At 41.3% G+C, this 20,740-nt stretch overlaps 1 protein-coding gene across 4 annotated transcripts in view; it reads right to left on the reverse strand.

The window, feature by feature from the left end:
- CHCHD6 (coiled-coil-helix-coiled-coil-helix domain containing 6) overlaps window positions 1-20,740 on the reverse strand; it is a 341,446-nt gene that overhangs the window by 188,582 nt on the left and 132,124 nt on the right. For all 4 annotated transcript variants that reach the window (XM_072989551.2, XM_072989552.2, XM_072989553.2 and 1 more), the window contains one exon: window positions 20,421-20,504. In XM_072989551.2, coding sequence (XP_072845652.2) covers window positions 20,421-20,504 — 84 coding nt within the window. The remainder of the gene's footprint in view (window positions 1-20,420; window positions 20,505-20,740) is intronic.

Raw genomic sequence — 20,740 nt, forward strand, 5'->3', positions numbered from 1 at the left:
TTTAGCCCGCAGACAGCAAGCATAATATGTGTACTGGGGTTTTATTAAGGTTTGCTGTCAAGCATGTGACATCTCTGAGGAAGTGGACTTATGCACCAAAGCTCATATTAAAATATAGCAGTGAGTCTTTAAGGTACCACATTTTTGTCTTCATTTTCTTTTGTTTTTGGCCTCATATGCCATGTGACATGTTACTGTTTGAGGCATAGTACTGGTGTTATAATTCAACTGGCTCATATGGTAAGTCAGTAAAAATAATCATTGATCATCTTGTGGAAGTGATTTTCCAGGTAACATTGGAATTCATCATTATTATTCATTTGATACCAGAGAGGGCATTTATGTACAATTTTAAGCGAAATTACTTGTATTCAGCATGATTTTTAGCACAGAGTTAGAGCACTACATCTAACAACGTGTGTGTGTGTGTGTGTGTGTGTGTGTGTGTGTGTGTGTGTGTGTGTGTGTGTGTGTGTGTGTGTGTGTGTGTGTGTGTGTGTGTGTGTGTGTGTGTGTGTGTGTGTGTGTGTGTGTAATGAGGAAGTAGAATGCTAAAGTACAAGCCTCATAAAATCTGACACATGTAAGTACCAGAGTGGTAAGATGTCAAAAGGCCCTGCATCTTACACCAATATCTGGCCCATTAAAAAACACAACAGTATAACCAGAGAGAATGAAGCTGGGCTCAGTATGCTTAGTTTCCATCTGGAAACGGTAAGGTTACAAGACTGGCAATCTCTCCTCCCAGAATTCTTTGACTGTGTAAAACTGAGACACCAACTGAGACTTACTATCAAAAGAGCACAACAAAGACACAGGCAGCATTCAGATGTCCAAGAAGGCAAGAGCTCATTTGCATGAAACATAAGAAGCTAATAATTAAAGGTAGAGATTAAGGTCCAAAAGCACTTGGGGGGGGGGCATACAGCAACAGAAGGAGAGACTGGAAAGGAAAAAAACAAATTGAATTACTGGGCCTCAGAGTGAGGACTCGGAATGGGATTTACAGAATTAAACAACTCCCAGACCCATAATTTGGCAGGAACCTCCCAGGGAAAACTATGGAACAAGGAGCCCTCAAACCAACAGGAGGTAGGGCAGCCCCCTCACCTCCATGCTGTTCTTCAAATCGAGGAGTGCCCCATTGCACCACAGGAGCTGTGATGTTTCCTTGCGACTAATAAAAGTGCATAGGGGAATGAGTTCCACCAGAGGCTGCCTCCATACACGCCTCCAATCCCAGGCCTCGTAAGTACTGAAATAGAACCAGGCACCACCTTTTAAAACAATCCAACAGCAGAGCTGTGAAGTCAAAACACACCAGCCAGAATGTACATTCCAACCCGAACAATATAATGTTTCTTCTCTTCCCACAGCAATGAATGCTGGATGGAAATAAACAGCATAAAGGCTTGGCTACACATCATAATACCCATGGTTTTGCACTGGGTTCAGCACACTTAAAAGCAATTTTAAAATATCCACCTATGTGACATACATCTAAGCGCACATTTTTGTTTCGAAAGTGAATTTTTGTAAGCACCCACAAAAAAAACTGTTTACTTTAACTCAATTACGAATGTGATTTATTTTTAATCATTTTGGCATATGTGAAAACCTAATGTTGGAATAAATAGTGTCTGTGGGGATTTGCAAGGTTTGCTGAAATGGATGCCAAGTACAAAGGGGCTTCAATTGCAGGATACCCTGCAGTCCAAACTCGGCCTTTCTTTTTTAAAAAATCAGCTTCTATTTTATCATCACATCAATCTAGCACTACGCCAGATCAAAACTTTTAAAAAATTAAATATTAGAAACACAAGAAGACAGCTAATTGCTGCTACTGACACTGTCACCCCATGCAGCTGGACTCAAACTCATGGTTCATGCTCCCCTGAGCACTTCCTGGAAATTCCTCCTTGCCAGAACGCAGACTATGCCTTCCTTCTCAGCTGTGTGGCGCTCCCAGCAGTTGTTCTTCAGAGTGAGGAGGAAACTCCATCACTTACCCATCCTCCCCCTCAATTTGAGCTTTCACTTAGTGGAAGGTTGGGAGACATCACCCCCCGAACGGGGGTGAAGGGAGCCTGGATTTTCCTGTTTCGTGGTTTTTGATCTCATTTATGGGACCAATAACTCACACCATCTACTGACGATATAGAGGAAAGACATGGGGAGGTGCAGTGGACAATGAGATACAATGTACAAAAATGGTATAAATACTAGATCACACTAGGAGGCCACAATTGATAAAAAGATCAGAGCTATACAAATAAGCTCAGAAATTATCCCTATGTGCGGGGTGGGAGTACTTTCTCTGTTTGATTTACGTTTTTTTTTTTAATTGTGACTTGATCAATTTACTGTGTACTTATTCTGTTAAATGTGTATGGGGGGGAGTTAAACTTATTTGAGTTGATCGTGGTTACTTTGGGTTGTGCTGGTCAGCCAGTGCCTGACTGCCTGGCTGCTTCCTTGCCCCCCTTCCGCAACTGTGCTACCCAGACTCAGGAGGTCTGTTGTGCTAGGTGGTTGGCACTGAAATGCCATTGTTATTTTCTCATGTTCAATTCGTGGGTCTTTTCCATTGATTTTTGAACTGGTTGCTGGGTAAGCAAGGTTTATTTTGCTTTGAGTGTAGGACTAGTGGTGATGGTGCGTATTGGGTGGAGAAGCATCTTTGTGCAGTGTCTGATACACAGTGCACTTGGGCATGGGGACTGCCTGCATAGGTCTGGTGATGATTTTTCTGTCTCTATACTGTTGCCTGCTTCTAGGGTAGATTGATTTTGTCAGTTTGTCTCTCTGCTTCTTTGGAGTAGTTTTTAAGGGTTTTGTAGGGCTTTTGAATGTCTGGAAACAGGAACTCGAAACCTGGAATGAAAGAATCATAGATGCCCCTTTCATGTTAAACAAAAGAATCAAAAGCACAAAAATGAAAGAGGTAGTTGCAAAAGAACTGAGAACGAAATAAATATAAAATGTTTTACTATGAACATCCTTCATTATTGTACCCCCATCCAGATCCAAACCTCTCTTTGTAGGGTAGCACTGTAGGGTGGGAACCTAACTGCAATTTGCAATAGCAATAAATTAATGCACATGGACTGGCATCAGCCTACTAGCATTCTAAGCCAAGAAAAAACATATGCAAAACCAGACAAACTTCTTTTGAATACTCACTAGGGAAACTTGCAGTAGTGAGCCAATTCCAAATCCAGATAAGGGGAGTTTAAACAGATGTCCAAATATTGAACCACTGAACCTCACAATATGTGATGGACTGGTTACTTTGCAACAATTCAAAACCCATTTCATAAGCACATATAAAATTGCTTGATTTATGAGAAACAACACAGTCACCAAGTAATTCTTGCCTTAACTGGGAGAATAAATATGAGACCCAGGCAATCTTCCCTTCCGCATACAAGCTTCAAATGTATCACTCCAATAATCACACAGACCAAAAGGGAAGCAAACACTTCAGTTACTGTTTGCAGAGAAGCTGCTTGTAATTTGATGTAATGCACTACATACACATCAATCAACACAGTACTTAATACTGAACACAGACATGCACACACAAACACATAAACAAGTACGTGCCAAACAGGCAGCGATCACATCTAGAGCATTTTATTTACCCTATGTAAATGTTCCTTGAGCTCATCAAATTACCAATCAATTTCACTCATCTTTGAAAGCAGGTGCACTGAGGTATATTAACAATGAAACTTTACAAGCTTTTAGTGAAACAGTCATTAATGGGGAAATCAAGCAGAGAGCTCTGAAAGCCACAGGAAAAACCTAGCCAATGACAAAACACAGCAGTCTTTCGAAGAAGACACGCAGACTGAGTGAAGCATGAAAAGGAAAAAAAGTCAGTGTCAAATCCAGATCTTCTTGAACACTGACACAAGGTATAAAACCAGAATGCAAGGGATATTATAAAACAATGAAGTCACTTAGGTGTCTGAACAGGACCTCTGTTACTTGTCGTGCAATCAGGCATGAAGCCAGATTGAAATGGATTCAGAGCGAGATCACAGGGGGAAAAAAACTGGAGTCCAATCAATTGGTGACTGTTGGGGTCAAAGGGTGCATTATTTGCTATCCAATCCTCAGTAAACAGTGAATATAAGACAGCCTTCAGATACTTTTTTTTTTCAACTCTGCAGCCTGTTCAAAACAATGAAATATTTTCAAGAGAAATCTCTGTGCCTTACAAAGCTGGTAGCCCAGAGAGTCTCCCCATTTTGGTACAGCAACTGCCACACCCACCTTCAATGCTGGAAAATACAACAAAGAAGGGAAGGCATCTTCATCCCTGCCCAACCTCCATCTCCCATATTCGAGAGGTGAATCTATGCTGTGATTTTTGAAAGCACTCAAATTAGGCACAATATTTATAGGTGCCAAATGCCAAGGAAAATAAGGCTCAGGATTTGTGAATTGACTTCAAACAACTCCCATCTAATTTGGATTATTTATTTATTTCAGTTATTTATGTACTGGTCTTACCATAAACCACCACCCAAGGCAGTTTACAAAACAGTTTAAAACAAACAAACAAAAAACCAACAATAAAAACCTATAGGATAAAACTGAATTTACCAGATTAGTCCTTTAGACATACAGTAGTGCCTCGCTTAGCGAGTGCACTGTATAGCGATGTTTCCGTATAGCGATCCCTTTTTCGGGATCGCTATACGGAAACATACCCGATCTTCGCAATGGGGAAAACCCGCATTGCGAAGATCGGGTATTGCGGCGGCCATTTTGGAGCCGCCGAACAGCTGTTCGGCGGCTCCAAAATGGCCGCCGGAAGCCCAGAAATGGCTGGCGGCAGCCGTTTTCACGCCCTGCCCTCGCTTAGCGAGGGCGCGAAAATGACTGCCGGCAAGGGGAATCCTCACTGAACGGGTAAGTAAGCAAGGTATTGGAACACATTAAACTAAGTTTAATGCGTTTCAATACGTTTTCCCTACCCGTTTAGCGACTATTCCGCATAGCGAGGGTTAATCCGGAACGGATTAACCTCGCTATGCGGGGCACCACTGTATTATAGATTTGCTCATTTTATATCTCTATAAGCAATGTGAGATTTGTACAGGAAAGCATCAAATAGCAGATAAATTTGCCCTGTGAGACCTCTTGTGCAGGCCTCTACCTTCCTCTATTTTAATGTACCTGAAACTTTTTTTAAAAAAAAAAGTCAAATTCTAATTGAAACATGCCCCTCCAATGTCATGTTTCATTTGTTTGAGAGGCTTTGGGATGAAAGTATGTGCCCATTTGCTCTCAATCTCTAACAAGGTTGCCAATCTTTTGTTCTTTTTTTTTTTTAAGGCAGCTGCTTCAGATGTGATAGAAAAAAAAGACGTTAGCAATCCCAGTCAGTAGTGGGTCTGTAAGAACAAAACTAACTCCCTACAATTTAACTGTATCACTCATTCAGTTAACATATAAATTCAGATGGTGAATTTATCATCTGGATTTATCATCTGTCTGGAGACAGTATCATTTTTACCATTGAAGCAGCTTTTTACAAATGCACAAACACACACACAAACACAAACACACACACAGACACCCCTGCCCAACGTGTTGCATTTTAGAAAGGGAAAAGCTACTTTAAAATATAAAATATTAACAGACATAATTTTGTGGGATTTAAAGAGTATTTCTGAAGAGCCCAAATGCTTCTTTATGTGCTTGAGCAGTTGGTGTGAGTTAGGAAGGTATGAGGGATATTAAACATTTGTTTGTCTGCCTCACAGGTCTGTCAATAGATTGCTTAAATGTATGCACCCAACAAGACTGAAAGCACCTTTGTAAGACTTTATAACCCTTTGTTCTAAAAATAACAAAAAATAGATTTTATAAAGAAATACATTAAAATATTTTTAAAATTTTAAATCTATTTTTAAGTGAATATTCAAATGATGCTAATTTGCTTTTGCAAATCTAACAACTAGATTATAGTATATGTACCTTCATTTCTGGAAGGTCAGTTTAAAAAAATGTACATCCATTTTTTGAGGAAGCAAATAGGAACAAATCTTGAGCTTCAGACTTGTAACCTATCTTGAATACTGGGAGACAAAAGAGTTAAAAAAAACTTGCTTCTAGGCATGAACAGAGTACTCTCGATTATAATTATAAAGAATTATGGATTATCAGTCCATGAGGCACATATACACCTCATGATGACTCCAGTGATGACTCCTCTCTCTTTTTTGAGGAATTAAGCACTATTCCTCAGTCCTTAGTAGCAGGTGTCTGAAGAGTCTGTCACCAGAAAATAATTCTTAGAAAACTTATTTTGAATTTATTAAGAATATAATTTAATTTCTTAAGAATATAACAGTAACACCTGATACATACAAATTTATTTTATAATTTCCAGAGTGCTAATTTCCAGAGAGGCAGCTATTCGAGTCTGAATTCTGTTGCAGCAAAACTGACAAAAAATTACTGCACATTCAAGACTTGGGTTTTATTTAGCATAGATGTTCATTGACAGCAGCCCAGTTCTTTTGATGCATTCACATAGTCACCACCAAGAAAACAGAGCCTCTCTAAATATCATATAGTGGTTTTGTTCAAACAAATATCCCAACTAATTTCGGAGAGAACGCTGAATCTCTAAGTGCACAACTCTGATTCCACTGCTATCTCTGCAGACTATCCCTTAAGAGATAACAGATTTTAACCTACATATGTACTGTGTGTGTTCCTTCCTTGCAGATTAATTAATTGCTTTTAATGTGTATCTCAATATGAAAATGTACTTGCTTTCAGCCAAACACTTTTTATAGTTATTATGTGATGAATAGGGTTTCCAGGTACTAATCAGCCTGTTAGCAATGTCACTCTGGCATTTGTTAATTTAATTTGGGTTTATTTAATGTCTCGCTCTTCAGCACTTTCACATTAACCATGCTGGTACTGACAACTCCAAAACAAACATAAAGGAATAGCTCTGGTAATATTTTCATTGCCCACTCACAATCTCAGAAGAATACATATCTCAGAATATATACAGAACACATATCTCAGAAGCTAAATCAGTACAAAGTGCAATCTGTCAATTACTTCAGGAATATACATATTTAGTTATTTTTATCTTATATAAGAAATGTACAGAGCATCATTCAAAAATATTTATGCCATACCATATAGCTAGGTATGTCAGTGATAATCAGAGGCAGCAGTTACAGATATTCTGTTTCACACACGGTACCACTGGCAGTCAGTTATATATACAGACCTTTTTCCTTTCCTTTCCTTTTTTATTATGTTTTATCATCAGTGCTGCATCAGCAGCTTTGATTAACGAAACATCTTTCCACACCCCACAGTAGCTGTAATAACAGTCAGCTATTCATAGTTTGAAATGAATTCTTAAACATTAATTAACAGCCTTAAAAAGTGCTGTTGTAGGTAATCTCCTTTTTCCTCTTTCTCAAAAACAACTAAAATAGTTGATTTTCAGCTGGTACAACACTATACTTTGGTTCTATCATAAATCCACTTCTTCATGGATTGCTGCCTTGTCGTGGCGAAGGGGCTTGAGTAACTCAGAGAAACTATGGGCTATGCCGTGCAGGGACACCCAAGACGGACAGGACATAGTGGAGAGTTCCGACTAAACGCAATCCACCTGGAGTAGGAAATGGCAAGCCACTCCAGTATCTTTGCCAAGAACGCCCCATGATCAGAAACAAAAGGCTAAAAGATATGACGCTGGAAGATGGGCCCCTCAGGTCGGAAGGCGTCCAACATGCTACTGAGGAAGAGCGGAGGACAAGTACAAGTAGCTCCAGAGCTAATGAAGTGGTTGGGCCAAAGCCGAAAGGACGCTCAGCTGTGGACGTGCCTGGAAGTGAAAGGAAAATCCAATGCTGCAAAGAAAAATACTGCATAGGAACCTGGAATGTAAGATCTATGAACACTGGGAAGCTGGAGGTGGTCAAACAGGAGATGGCAAGAATAAACATCGACATCCTGGGCATCAGTGAACTAAAATGGACAGGAATGGGCGAATTCAGCTCAGATGATTATCATATCTACTATTGTGGACAAGAATCCCGTAGAAGGAATGGAGTAGCCCTCATAGTCAACAAAAGAGTGGGAAAAGCTGTAATGGGATACAATCTCAAAAATGATAGAATGATGTCAATACGAATCCAAGGCAGACCATTCAACATCACAATAATCCAAGTTTATGCACCAACCAGCATTGCTGAGGAGACTGAAATTGAACAATTCTATGAAGATCTACAACACCTTCTAGAACTGACACCAAAGAAAGATGTTCTTCTCATTCTAGGGGACTGGAATGCTAAAGTAGGGAGCCAAGAGATAAAAGGAACAACAGGGAAGTTTGGCCTTGGAGTTCAGAACGAAGCAGGACAAAGGCTAATAGAGTTTTGTCAAGAGAATAAGCTGGTCATCACAAACACTCTTTTCCAACAACACAAGAGGCGACTCTATACATGGAAATCACCAGATGGGCAATATCGAAATCAGATTGATTATATTCTCTGCAGCCAAAGATGGAGAAGCTCTATACAGTCAGCAAAAACAAGACCTGGAGCTGACTGCGGTTCTGATCATCAGCTTCTCATAGCAAAATTCAAGCTTAGACTGAAGAGATTAGGAAAAACCACTGGGCCACTCAGGTATAATCTAAACCAAATCCCTTATGAATACACAGTGGAAGTAAAGAACAGATTTAAGGAACTAGATTTGGTGGACAGAGTGCCTGAAGAACTTTGGATAGAGGCTCGTAACATTGTCCAGGAGGCAGCAACGAAAACCATCCCAAAGAAAAGGAAATGCAAGAAAGCAAAGTGGCTGTCCAACGAGGCCTTAGAAATAGCAGAGAGGAGAAGGGAAGCAAAATGCAAGGGAGATAGGGAAAGTTACAGAAACTTGAATGCAGACTTCCAAAGAATAGCAAGGAGAGACAAGAGGGCCTTCTTAAATGAACAATGCAAAGAAATAGAGGAAGATAACAGAAAAGGAAAGACCAGAGATCTGTTCAGGAAAATTGGACATATTAGAGGAACATTTTGCGCAAAGATGAACATGATAAAAGACAAAAATGGGAGGGACCTAACAGAAGCAGAAGACGTCAAGAAGAGGTGGCAAGAATACACGGAGGAATTATATCAGAAAGATGTGGATATCCCGGACAACCCAGACAATGTAGTTGCTGACCTTGAGCCAGACATCCTGGAGAGCGAAGTCAAGTGGGCCTTAGAAAGCCTGGCTAACAACAAGGCCAGTGGAGGTGATGGCATTCCAGTTGAACTATTTAAAATCTTGAAAGATGATGCTGTTAAGGTGCTACATTCAATATGCCAGCAAGTTTGGAAAACTCAACAGTGGCCAGAGGATTGGAAAAGATCAGTCTACATCCCAATCCCAAAGAAAGGCAGTGCCAAAGAATGCTCCAACTACCATACAATTGCACTCATTTCGCACGCTAGCAAGGTTATGCTCAAAATCCTCCAAGGTAGGCTTCAGCAGTATGTGGACCGAGAACTCCCAGAAGTACAAGCTGGATTCCGAAGAGGCAGAGGAACTCGAGACCAAATTGCTAACTTGCGCTGGATTATGGAGAAAGCCAGAGAGTTCCAGAAAAATATCTACTTCTGCTTCATTGACTATGCGAAAGCCTTTGACTGTGTGGACCACAGCAAACTATGGCAAGTTCTTAAAGAAATGGGAGTGCCTGACCACTTTATCTGTCTCCTGAGAAACCTATATGTGGGACAGGAAGCAACAGTTAGAACTGGTCATGGAACAACTGAGTGGTTCAAAATTGGGAAAGGAGTACGGCAAGGCTGTATATTGTCCCCCAGCTTATTTAACTTATATGCAGAATACATCATGCGGAAGGCTGGACTGGAAGAAACCCAAGCCGGAATTAAGATTGCCGGAAGAAATATCAACAACCTCCGATATGCAGATGATACCACTCTGATGGCAGAAAGTGAGGAGGAATTAAAGAACCTTGTAATGAGAGTGAAAGAGGAGAGTGCAAAAAAACGGTCTGAAACTCAACATCAAAAAAACTAAGATCATGGCCACTGGTCCCATCACCTCCTGGGAAATAGAAGGGGAAGATATGGAGGCAGTGTCAAATTTTATCTTCCTGGGCTCCATGATCACTGCAGATGGAGACAGCAGCCCTGAAATTAAAAGGCGCCTTCTTCTTGGGAGGAAAGCGATGACAAATCTGGACAGCATCTTGAAAAGCAGAGACATCACCTTGCCAACAAAAGTCCGAATAGTCAAAGCTATGGTTTTTCCTGTCGTGATGTATGGAAGTGAGAGCTGGACCATAAAGAAAGCAGACCGCCGAAGAATTGATGCCTTTGAATTGTGGTGCTGGAGGAGGCTCTTGAGAATCCCCTGGACTGCAAGGAGAACAAACCTATCAGTTCTAAAGGAAATCAACCCTGAGTGCTCACTGGAAGGACAGATCCTGAAGCTGAGGCTCCAGTACTTTGGCCATCTAATGAGAAGAAAAGACTCCCTGGAAAAGACCCTGATGTTGGGAAAGTGTGACGGCAAGAGGAGAAGGGGACGACCGAGGATGAGATGGCTGGACAGTGTCTGCGAAGCAACCAACATGAACCTGACACAACTCCGGGAGGCAGTAGAAGACAGGAGGGCCTGGCGTGCTCTGGTCCATGGGGTCACGAAGAGTCGGACACGACTAAACGACTAAACACACACACATCATAAATCCAAATGAAGATTGAGGCCAATAAATCGGGAGACTGAGTCTTGAAAGAGCAGCTATGAAGGAACTGGAAAAGATCATCAAATATAAGTATGTACCTATGGACATCAAGTCCAAGATCATGCTATCTTATTCCCAGTTACTACATACAGATGTGAAAGCTGGGCAATGAAGAAAGATGACAAGAAAAAAGTGATTCATTCAAAATATGTAGGAAAGCTTTAGAAGTACCAGGGACTAGCAGAAAGACAAATAAGTGAATACCAGATCAAATCATGTCTGAATTTTCTCTAGAAGCAAAACATAACTAAACAACAAACAAAACAAAACAAAAAAACAAGACTTGTTGGAAAAGACAATCATGCTAGGAAAAGCTGAGAGCAGCAGGGGAAAAAAAAGACCAAATATAAGATTGATGGATTCAATAAAAGAAGCCAGGACCTTGAGTTCACAAGTCCTGAGCAGGGCTGTTAATGATGGACCTTTTACAGGTCACTATTTCATAGGACTGCCATAACTCAGAAGTAAATTGGTGGCACATAACAACAATGGCAACAACAACAAACTTCAGATGAAGGCTATAAGTTCATCACATCAACTCCCACAACAGAGCACAAGGCAACCACATTTGCACCCTGTGATATACCTCTTCCACAGTTACTGAGGTTTCAATCTGCTGATCAAAAATGTAACCACAGGTTACAATTACACTACAAAAAGGTTTAAATTATTCATTGTAAAGTTAAATCCTAATGCAAATTAGTTATGCCTCACATATTACAAGAAATGAATTAATTGTTAATCAGTAGTTATTTTAACTAGTCTCTTGCAGTCTGCAATAACCTCTCGTAGTGCTTTGTGAGTGCCACCACTGATAAACACCGTGGTTGAATACTATATCTGCAATGTGAAGCCTAAGCAGGGCGCCAAAGACTGAGATTAATTAAAGGGAGTTAAAAAGTGGACGATTTTTTAAAATAAATTTCTATAAAACTGCAGATATGCAACCACCACAGGATACTCAGAAATATTTTGAAAAAAATCAACACAAACAAAGGGTTTCAGTCCACCAGCTTTAGAAATGAAAGCTCATTTTCTGAGAGCAGTCACAAAAAAGATTCTCTCTACAGGCATGCAACTGTACAGTTATTCATAACATGAGACACTTCTGAATAAATCCTTCCACTGGCAAGACAAGATCAGCCTCTCTAGCAGCACTTCTCAGCAGGCACCTCTCTGCAGCACATCTGCTTTTTTGTGTGCAGCATGCTGCGGTTAGTGGGCTTTAGAGGGGTAGGTAGCCAGATGATATCTGTATCTTACACTCTTATCCTGTAAAGGCCCTTTGAGGCCTCCATAATGCAGAGACGTCAGCTGCCAACAAGCATTCTTATGCCCAACACAGAGGCAGGCAGATCAAGGAACCAAGGCATTACAGGTTCACATTGTGACTCAAGAGGCCTTAAGATGAAGCAAGGATCCCACCGGTCATCAGCACTGGGAAACAGCTCAAAGCACAAGGACAACATAACTACAGTCACAATGCCAGTGCATGAAAGCAGATGGCAAAACAGTGTGTCTGACTTCCAGTCCTCTAAGATAGGACAAGCTGATGTCCACTCCTCAGACATAGTGCCAACATCACTCATTTTTAATTACTTGTATATCATGGATATAACAGAATGCAGATTCATACAAGGAAAAGAAAAGGATGTCCCTCTTGGAAACCCAGCTTAATATGGCGAGGGGGTTTGAATGCATCTGGCAAGTTGAGAACAGTGCTTGATTCCACTGAGTATAGATTCCTAGCAGATATACTCAACACAAAATGACCAAAGATGAGACACCAGACTAAAATGCATTTATCCTCTCCAGGAATCCAATTTACTGTGACCCTTTCCAGCGTTTTCTTAGATATAAAGTACTCAGAATTGGTTTTCTATTCCCTTCTTCTGAAAGCAACCTGGGACTGTACAACTTGCCAAGGCTACAACAGGCCTTTTCTTTCTTTGGGGGGGGGGTGGGGGGTGCACAAGGAACTGAATTCCCAAGATCTGGGGGGGGGGGGTTTGAACATCCCTGTTTCCAAGCCATAGAGCCAGCATTTATCCGAAGACAGTTTCCATGGTCACGTGGTCAGCACGACTAGACATGGAACATCGTTAACTTCCCACTGTAGTGGTACCTGTTTATCTACCTGGTAGGTTGGCAGGAGCTGGGACAAGCGACAGGAGCTCACTCCGTCGCGTGGATTCAATCTTATGACTGCTGGTCTTACGACCTTGCAGCACAGAGGCTTCTACGGTTTAACCCACAGCGCCACCACCAATAAGACTTTTAAGGTAAGCGATATATTTAAGGAATAGGTTTACCAGTTCCACACCCCCAGTGAGCTTCCATGGCTGAGCAGATATTTGAACCCAGGCCTCCGTTGCTCTATCCATTACACCAGTGGTCCCCAACCTTGGGCCTCCAGATGTTCTTGGACTAAGAAGCCTCCCAGAAGCCTTCACCACCACCTCTGCTAGCCAGGATTTCTGGGAGTTGAAGTCCAAGAACATCTGGAGGCCCAAGGTTGGGGACCACTGCATTACACCACACACCTGATGCAGATATATTTTCTGAAACTAAGATGGCTGGAAGAGTTGGATTTGTTTCCAGCCTAGATACAAAACTAGGCTGAAATAAGAGGTAGGGACATGAAATAATTTTTCATTGGCCTGCCCCTCCCCCACTTTGGAAAGGACTGCCTTGTAATTTGAAAACAGTAGTACTCAGTGAAGTACTAGGCTGATCTTTGGAGTGCATTTTCTAAAAACGCCTCAAAAATCCATCTCTTTTTGCCAAGAATACTAAGGACCATCCTTAACAAGCAGCAGCTTTAATAGATAACAAATATCAGGCATTCATATGTACATCAAAAGAGTTAAGAACTGGATTTCTTTATTTTTGTCCCTGTGTTTTGGTATCATCAACATCAAAATCATCCTCACCATCATTTTAACTGAACTGTACAATGCCTACTCTCATGACAGTTACAAATGCACTGGTAACATCCCGCATAAATTACTGTATTGCGCTCTACGTGGGGCTGCCTTTGAAGACAGTCCAGCGATTGCAACTGGTCGAGAATCGAGCTGCACGGCTGGTGAGTGGTGCGGCCGCCAAGGAACATATCAAGCTGATTCTGTATAAGTTACATTGGCTACCAGTTGCTGCCCAGGCCCAATTCAAAGTGCTTGTTTTGACATATAAAGCCCTAAACAGCTTGGGCCCTGGATACCTGAAGGACCGCCTCCTTCCATATGAACCTACCCAGCAGCTAAGATCTAGCCAGGGGACCCTTTTGAAAGATTTATCCCTCAAGGAGGTAAGAGAGACGGCTTGTAGACAAAGGGCCTTTTCGGCAGCTGCCCCCAGACTATGGAATGCCCTCCCGACTGAGATTCGTCTGGCGCCGACACTGATGACATTTCGCCGCCAGGTCAAAACCTTCATGTTCCAGAAGGCTTTTAATTGAAATAATATTAGCTATAGGTCCGATGGCAATTTTTATATCTATTTTAATTGTATTTTAATTGTTCTGAATTTTTATTGTATTTTAAAAGTTGTAAGCTGCCCAGAGACCTTTAGGTAGTGTGGGCGGCATATAGTAAATTAACTTAACTTAACTTAACTTAACTTAACTTAACTTAACTTAACTTAAATTGATGATGATGATGATGATGATGATGATGATGATGATGATGATGATGATGATGATGATGATAATAATAATAATAATAATAATAATAATAATAATAATAATAATAATAATAATAATAATAATAATAATAATAATAATAATAATAATAATAATAATAATAATAATAATTCGGAGGAGCTAATGCCAGCCATCGAGGATAAGAGAAGAACTCTAGCAGCATACAAAGCCTGTCCTAGCAAGTACAACTTGCAAGCTCTTCGAGCTGCTTGTAGCCAAGTCCAACAGGCTGCCAGGAGATGCTCCAATGATTATTGGCTCCAGCTCTGCTCTCAGATACAGATAGCAGCGGACACAGGTAACATCAAAGGAATGTATGATGGCATCAAGCAGGCCTTAGGTCCAATACAGAAGAAATCTGCTCCCTTGAAGTCTGCTACAAGTGTGATCATCCAGGACCGAGCACAGCAGATGGAACGCTGGGTGCAGCACTACTCTGAGCTATATTCCAGAGAGAATGTAGTAACCGAAGAAGCATTAAATAACATTGAGTGCCTGCCTGTCTTGGAAGAGCTGGACAGCGAACCAACTTTAGCAGAAATAAAAGCGGCCTTGGATTCCCTCGCCTCCAGCAGGGCACCTGGAAGGGACAACATCCCTGTTGAAGTGCTGAAATGCAGTAAGGAGATCATCACCACTGAACTCTATGAAGTCTTTTGTCTCTGCTGGAAGGAAGGTGGAGTACCATAGGACATGAAGGATGCAAACATTGTCACATTGTACAAGAACAAAGGAGACAGGGGTGACTACAATAACTACCGTGGCATCTCTCTTCTTAGCGTTGTAGGGAAGCTGCTTGCCCGTGTTGTGCTGAAGAGGCTCCAGGTGCTTGCAGACAGAGTCTATCCAGAATCAAACTGTGGATTTCGAGCTAATAGATCCACCACTGACATGGTATTCTCCCTCAGACAGTTGCAGGAGAAATGCAGGGAACAACAACAGCCACTCTTAGTGGCTTTCATAGACCTTACAAAAGCATTTGACTTGGTTAGCAGGGATGGCCTTTTCAAAATACTTCCCAAGATTGGATGTCAACCTCATCTCCTTTACATCATCAGGTCCTTTCATGATGGAATGAAAGGCACTATAGTTTTTGACGGCCCAACATCAGATCCCTTTGACATCCGAAGCGGAGTGAAACAGGGCTGTGTCCTCGCACCAACCCTTTTTGGGATCTTTTTTGCTGTCATGCTGAAGCATGCCTTTGGAACTGCAACAGAAGGTGTCTATCTCTGGACTAGATCAGACGGAAAGCTCTTCAATCTCTTTAGAGTGAGAGCAAAGACCAAACTCCAACTGAAATGCATGTGGGACTTCCTCTTCGCAAATGATGCAGCCATTGTTGCTCACTCTGCTGAAGACCTCCAACAACTCATGAATCGTTTCAGCAAGGCCTGCCAAGACTTTGGACTAACAATCAGCCTTAAGAAAACACAAGTCATGGGCCAGGGTGTGGACTCACCTCCCTCTATTACCATCTCCACACAAGTATTGGAGGTTGTTCATGACTTTGTGTACCTTGGCTCAACCATCTCTGACACCCTCTCTCTAGATGTCGAGCTGGATAAACACATTGGCAAAGCAGCTACCATGTTCTCTAGATTCACAAAGAGAGTATGGCTCAATAAGAAGCTGACGACACATACCAAGATCCAGGTCTATAGAGCCTGTGTCCTGAGCACACTCCAGTACTTCAGTGAGTCCTGGACCCTTTGTGCACGGCAGGAGAGGAAGCTGAACACCTTCCACATGCGTTGCCTCCGACGGATTTTTGGTATCACCCGGCAGGACAAAGTTCCAAATAGAGTAGTCCTAGAAGGAGCTGGAATTTTCAGCATGCATACATTACTGAAACAGCGACATCTACGTTGGCTTGGGCACGTCGTGAAAATGGCTGATGGTCAGATTCGAAAGGATCTCCTGTATGAAGAATTAGTGCAGGGAAATTGCCCCAGAGGGAGACCACAGCTGCAATACAAGGATATCTGCAAGCGGGATCTGAAGGCCTTAGGAAAAGACCTCAACAGATGGGAAACTCTGACATCTGAGCGTTCAGTCTGGAGGCAGGTGTTGCATCACGGCCTCTCCCAATTTGAAGAGACCCTTGTCCAGCAGGCCGAGGCAAAGAGGAAGTCACAAAAGCAGCAAAACCAGGGAGCTGGACAGGGGACAGATTGGATTTGTCTTCAGTGTGGAAGAGATTGTCACTCTCGAATTGGCCTCCTCAGCCACACTAGATGCTGTTCCAAGTCCTCCATACAGAGCACGTAACCATAGTCTTTTGAGACTGAAGAATGCCTACGTAATTTTATGAGGTGTCCAGTATATAGAGATAGATAAAACCCTCATTGGTATAAGTATCGTATGTTTCTGTGTATAAGATGATACAGTACTTTTGTCTAAAATCTTTAGATTAAAAATTGAGGGTTGTCTTATGCATGGGAGTAAGGAAGTCTGTGACTCTTTCTACTCTAGTATATATTATAAATAAACAAACTGAAAAAAGGGAGGTCTGAATGGGGTCATTAGCCATGATGTATGTCAAAGCAATGTCCACTCAAATCACTACATTTTGCATTTTACAACTGGAGGGTAGCCTTGAGAATCCATGTGACCAGGGATCAAGCCAAATCAATGCCATGGAAAAGTATAGGTGAGGCAGGGGAAATACTGATTTCTAAACTGAATTACCACCTTGCTTTTTACCCCCACCCGATCTCTCCAAATGCCCTGAAGAGTTGAGCTTTACCAATTCCAGAACATCCATCCATGACAATCTAGCCAAACAACAGCTGTTCAGAAGTTTTCCCCTGAATCTGTCTCCCATGGAACCTCATTTTCTTAAAAAATGGATTTAAAAGTTCTAAAGCAGCAGCTACAGAAGGAAAAGGGAAAGAAAGTAAAGGTTTGCGTGTGTTCAACAAATGAAAGCAGAATTGTATGAAGGCAGCAGCTAATATAAAAGATCGTTCACTGCTGCATTTTCCATCTTTCCGACCATTATGGGAACAAAATTATCCATGAAGAAGATCGAAAATCTTTTTCAAAACTAATACAATTAAGCTTTATTACACTGTTTCAAGTACATTTCTCTCTTCTGCCAGCCCCCTCCATCACTGGCTGTAATCTAGGCTCATTCTATAACAGTTGAAAGCATTCTTCTATTTTATTACCAGCAAAATGCTGGTGTTTAAGGGTCAGAAAACTATCTAATGCCATAAAGTGTAGAAACGAAACCTGCCCTTAATACTGACTTGCTATTGTGCAGTGAAGAGTGCAGAAAAGGAAGAAAATGTGTATCAGCTACATGGTTTTCAGCACCAACTCCAATATGATGCTCCTGCAGCTAAGTGCCAATTGTTTTATTTTAAAAGGCCTCTTTACAGTACAAGCAAGACATAACATAGAGTACAATGACATTTAACTCCCATGTCACTTTAGAGTTACAAAGAAAGCAAAAGAACATATGTTGGAAGAAGGAAAGACATATCCTTGTTTGTTTGGGCGTAATTCTGAAAAGAGATTCTATGAATAAGGGACAGCTCTGGACACATTTTCTCAGTAACCAATACATCAGTGGGAAAAGATATTCCCAGCCACTTCCACTTTGTAACACATACTTTGCAGACAAGGGCATGAAAAGATGCACTGGTGAGATTAGAATAGATAGATAGATAGATAGATAGATAGATAGATAGATAGATAGATAGATAGATAGATAGATAGATAGATAGACAGACAGACAGACAGACAGACAGACAGACAGACAGACAGACAGACAGACAGACAGACAGACAGACAGAATCCCTCACCTATGAACAGATGGACAACTGTGATAATTAGAGCTATAGCTGGTGATTTGTCTGAGACGTAACTGTGCAATCCCCATTAAACATAAATGGGATTTAAACCTGAGAAGCAGCATTGGGCAGAAGCTTTATTTTTAAAAATAATTACACAGATTTGATGTAGCCAGGTGCACAGAGTGAACTTACTCTTAAGCATGTTTTGGTATTTCTGAACAACAGAATATAAATGTGTTTCAATGTATAACCAACAATATAAATGACACCTTTTGTCTTTTTAGCAAAGAAAGAAGGGCTGTCATGTCTGCCCTTTCTTACCAATCACAATTACACACTATGTAGTGTTAGAACAATGTACAAACACATGAGCAAGGATTATGAAATGGCAGGTGGGGATAGAAAGGCAGGTCATCTGGATTCATTTCCCCGTTTTGTCTTTTCTAGATCTATGGGTAAACTGGTACCTTTAGACATCTTCCCTCAATCTCTCTCTAAGGTTACTTCCAAATTCTTCCTCCTCCTCCTAGCTAATGGCAGACATCTTTCCCATCATCTTCTTCTAACTGGAGATGTCAGGAAGTGAACTTGTGGTGTTCTGCAATGTGAAACATTTGTTATGTCACCGAGCTACAGCCCCTCCTCTTCTAATATGCTGCTAAAATAACAAACAATGCACAAATACCACCATCCTCAGGAAACCATTTTTGTTTAAGGCATGGGTGAGCAACTTAATGCACAGGAAGCAAGGCTCGATGGTTCTGAATCCTAGCTCTCCTAATGTTGCTGGCCTTTCGCTTTCAGAAACCTCATCCAATTATGACCAATAGTCAGGGATTCTAAGATTGCAAACCGACAACCTTTAGGGAGAGAAAGTCGACAGTCAATGCCATGGGTGGCACTGATAATTAAAGTGTGTTGCCTCTCTGGTGTTGTGCTGTACCCTTCTGCCTGCAAATCAGAGGCAAAACTATGCTGAAAGAGGACAGGCATGCAAAGCATGACCCATAATGCAGAGTAAAGCAGTACTTTACTGGGCTTTGGAATTAGTTCGAATCTTTTAAAAGCAGGAGCCAAGAAACCTTTAGCTTTCCAAAAGAATGGTCCACAGCTTCACCCAGCATGGTCAATAGTAAGGGAATTGCCAGCCAAAATAACTGGAAGGCCAAAGGTTCTTCTCCACTAATTTAACAAAGAAAATAAAAAGCTTAGCTGCCTCTGGCTTGAATTTTAAACAAATGCACTTGTATCACTAGGAGTCAGATGCACAAATCCTGTCAAAGACTCTTTGCAGTCGTGGAATATTATTTGCACATTTATTAAAAACTGAACAAATAAACAAAACGCAAAAACTGCTGTGAGCATTGCTTCATTTAACTGGGAAGCAAAAAAACACATTAGTTCCTCAGGAATAGCGTGCGTGTTCCAATTCTTACGTCATCAATATTTAAAAACTCATCAGGGTAAACAATTAAACAGAGAAGCAAACGCCACATTCAAGGGAGAGATTCAAATCCCTAAATGGATTTCCAAAGGTCATTTCAGGCTGAAAAAAAATGCTTGATGGTATCTCTTTAAATCATGTTCATTTCAAAGGCTTATCTCGCAAAGGAGCAGACAGCAGTTTGCAGCAACACACTTTGATCTGTTGGCTTCCCAAGAGATAAATTAATAATAACAACTTTAATTCATATGTATAGAATGATCTGAGGTTACTTTCAGCTTTTTTTCCAAGCCACGGGTTTTTTTTTCACAAAGAGAATTTTTAAAAGGTAACTTTGCTTTCAACTAAACCCCACAGTGGCATGCGATGGGATGGACACCGTGAATTATAAACTAATGTGTGTTTTTTTTAAATTGTATGGTTAAAAACCAATTATCTTTTAAATGCAAGTTCTTTAAAAGGTTCAGCTCGTGAAGCAGTTTAAGAGTGTGTGATGGGGAGGAGGGGCCCATGGGATACATAATAGGGCCTGACAGTTCCAGGTTTCAGCACAATCGTTCTCATTTCTCTTCTGTCCCAATCCACTCACCTGGACGTCTGAGCCTGTTAGCATTCAACCACTGCAAATAAAAGACAACACTGCCTCACCTTCTTCTCAATGCGAGCCAATTGTTCCTTATAGAAATTATCTTTGCGCTTCAGCTCTTCCTCTTTCCACTGCAGTTCCTGGGTCTAGGAGAAAGGACAACACAGGGTGTTAACTGAATAGTAGGTTGGAAAGAGGAAGGAAGGAAGGGTCAGGGCAGGAGCAGGCTTGGGACAGTCAGTGACTGGAAGTTGTTTCCTTATGTGACATGGTACTACGCTGCTGGCAAGAAAGAGAGGTTACTTACCTGTAACTCTGATTTTTCGAGTGGTCATCTGTGAATTCACACTAATGGGTTTAATCTGCACTTGTGCAGAGGTCT

Source organism: Pogona vitticeps, chromosome 2 (assembly GCF_051106095.1).
Source record: "Pogona vitticeps strain Pit_001003342236 chromosome 2, PviZW2.1, whole genome shotgun sequence".
Taxonomy (NCBI): domain Eukaryota; kingdom Metazoa; phylum Chordata; class Lepidosauria; order Squamata; family Agamidae; genus Pogona; species Pogona vitticeps.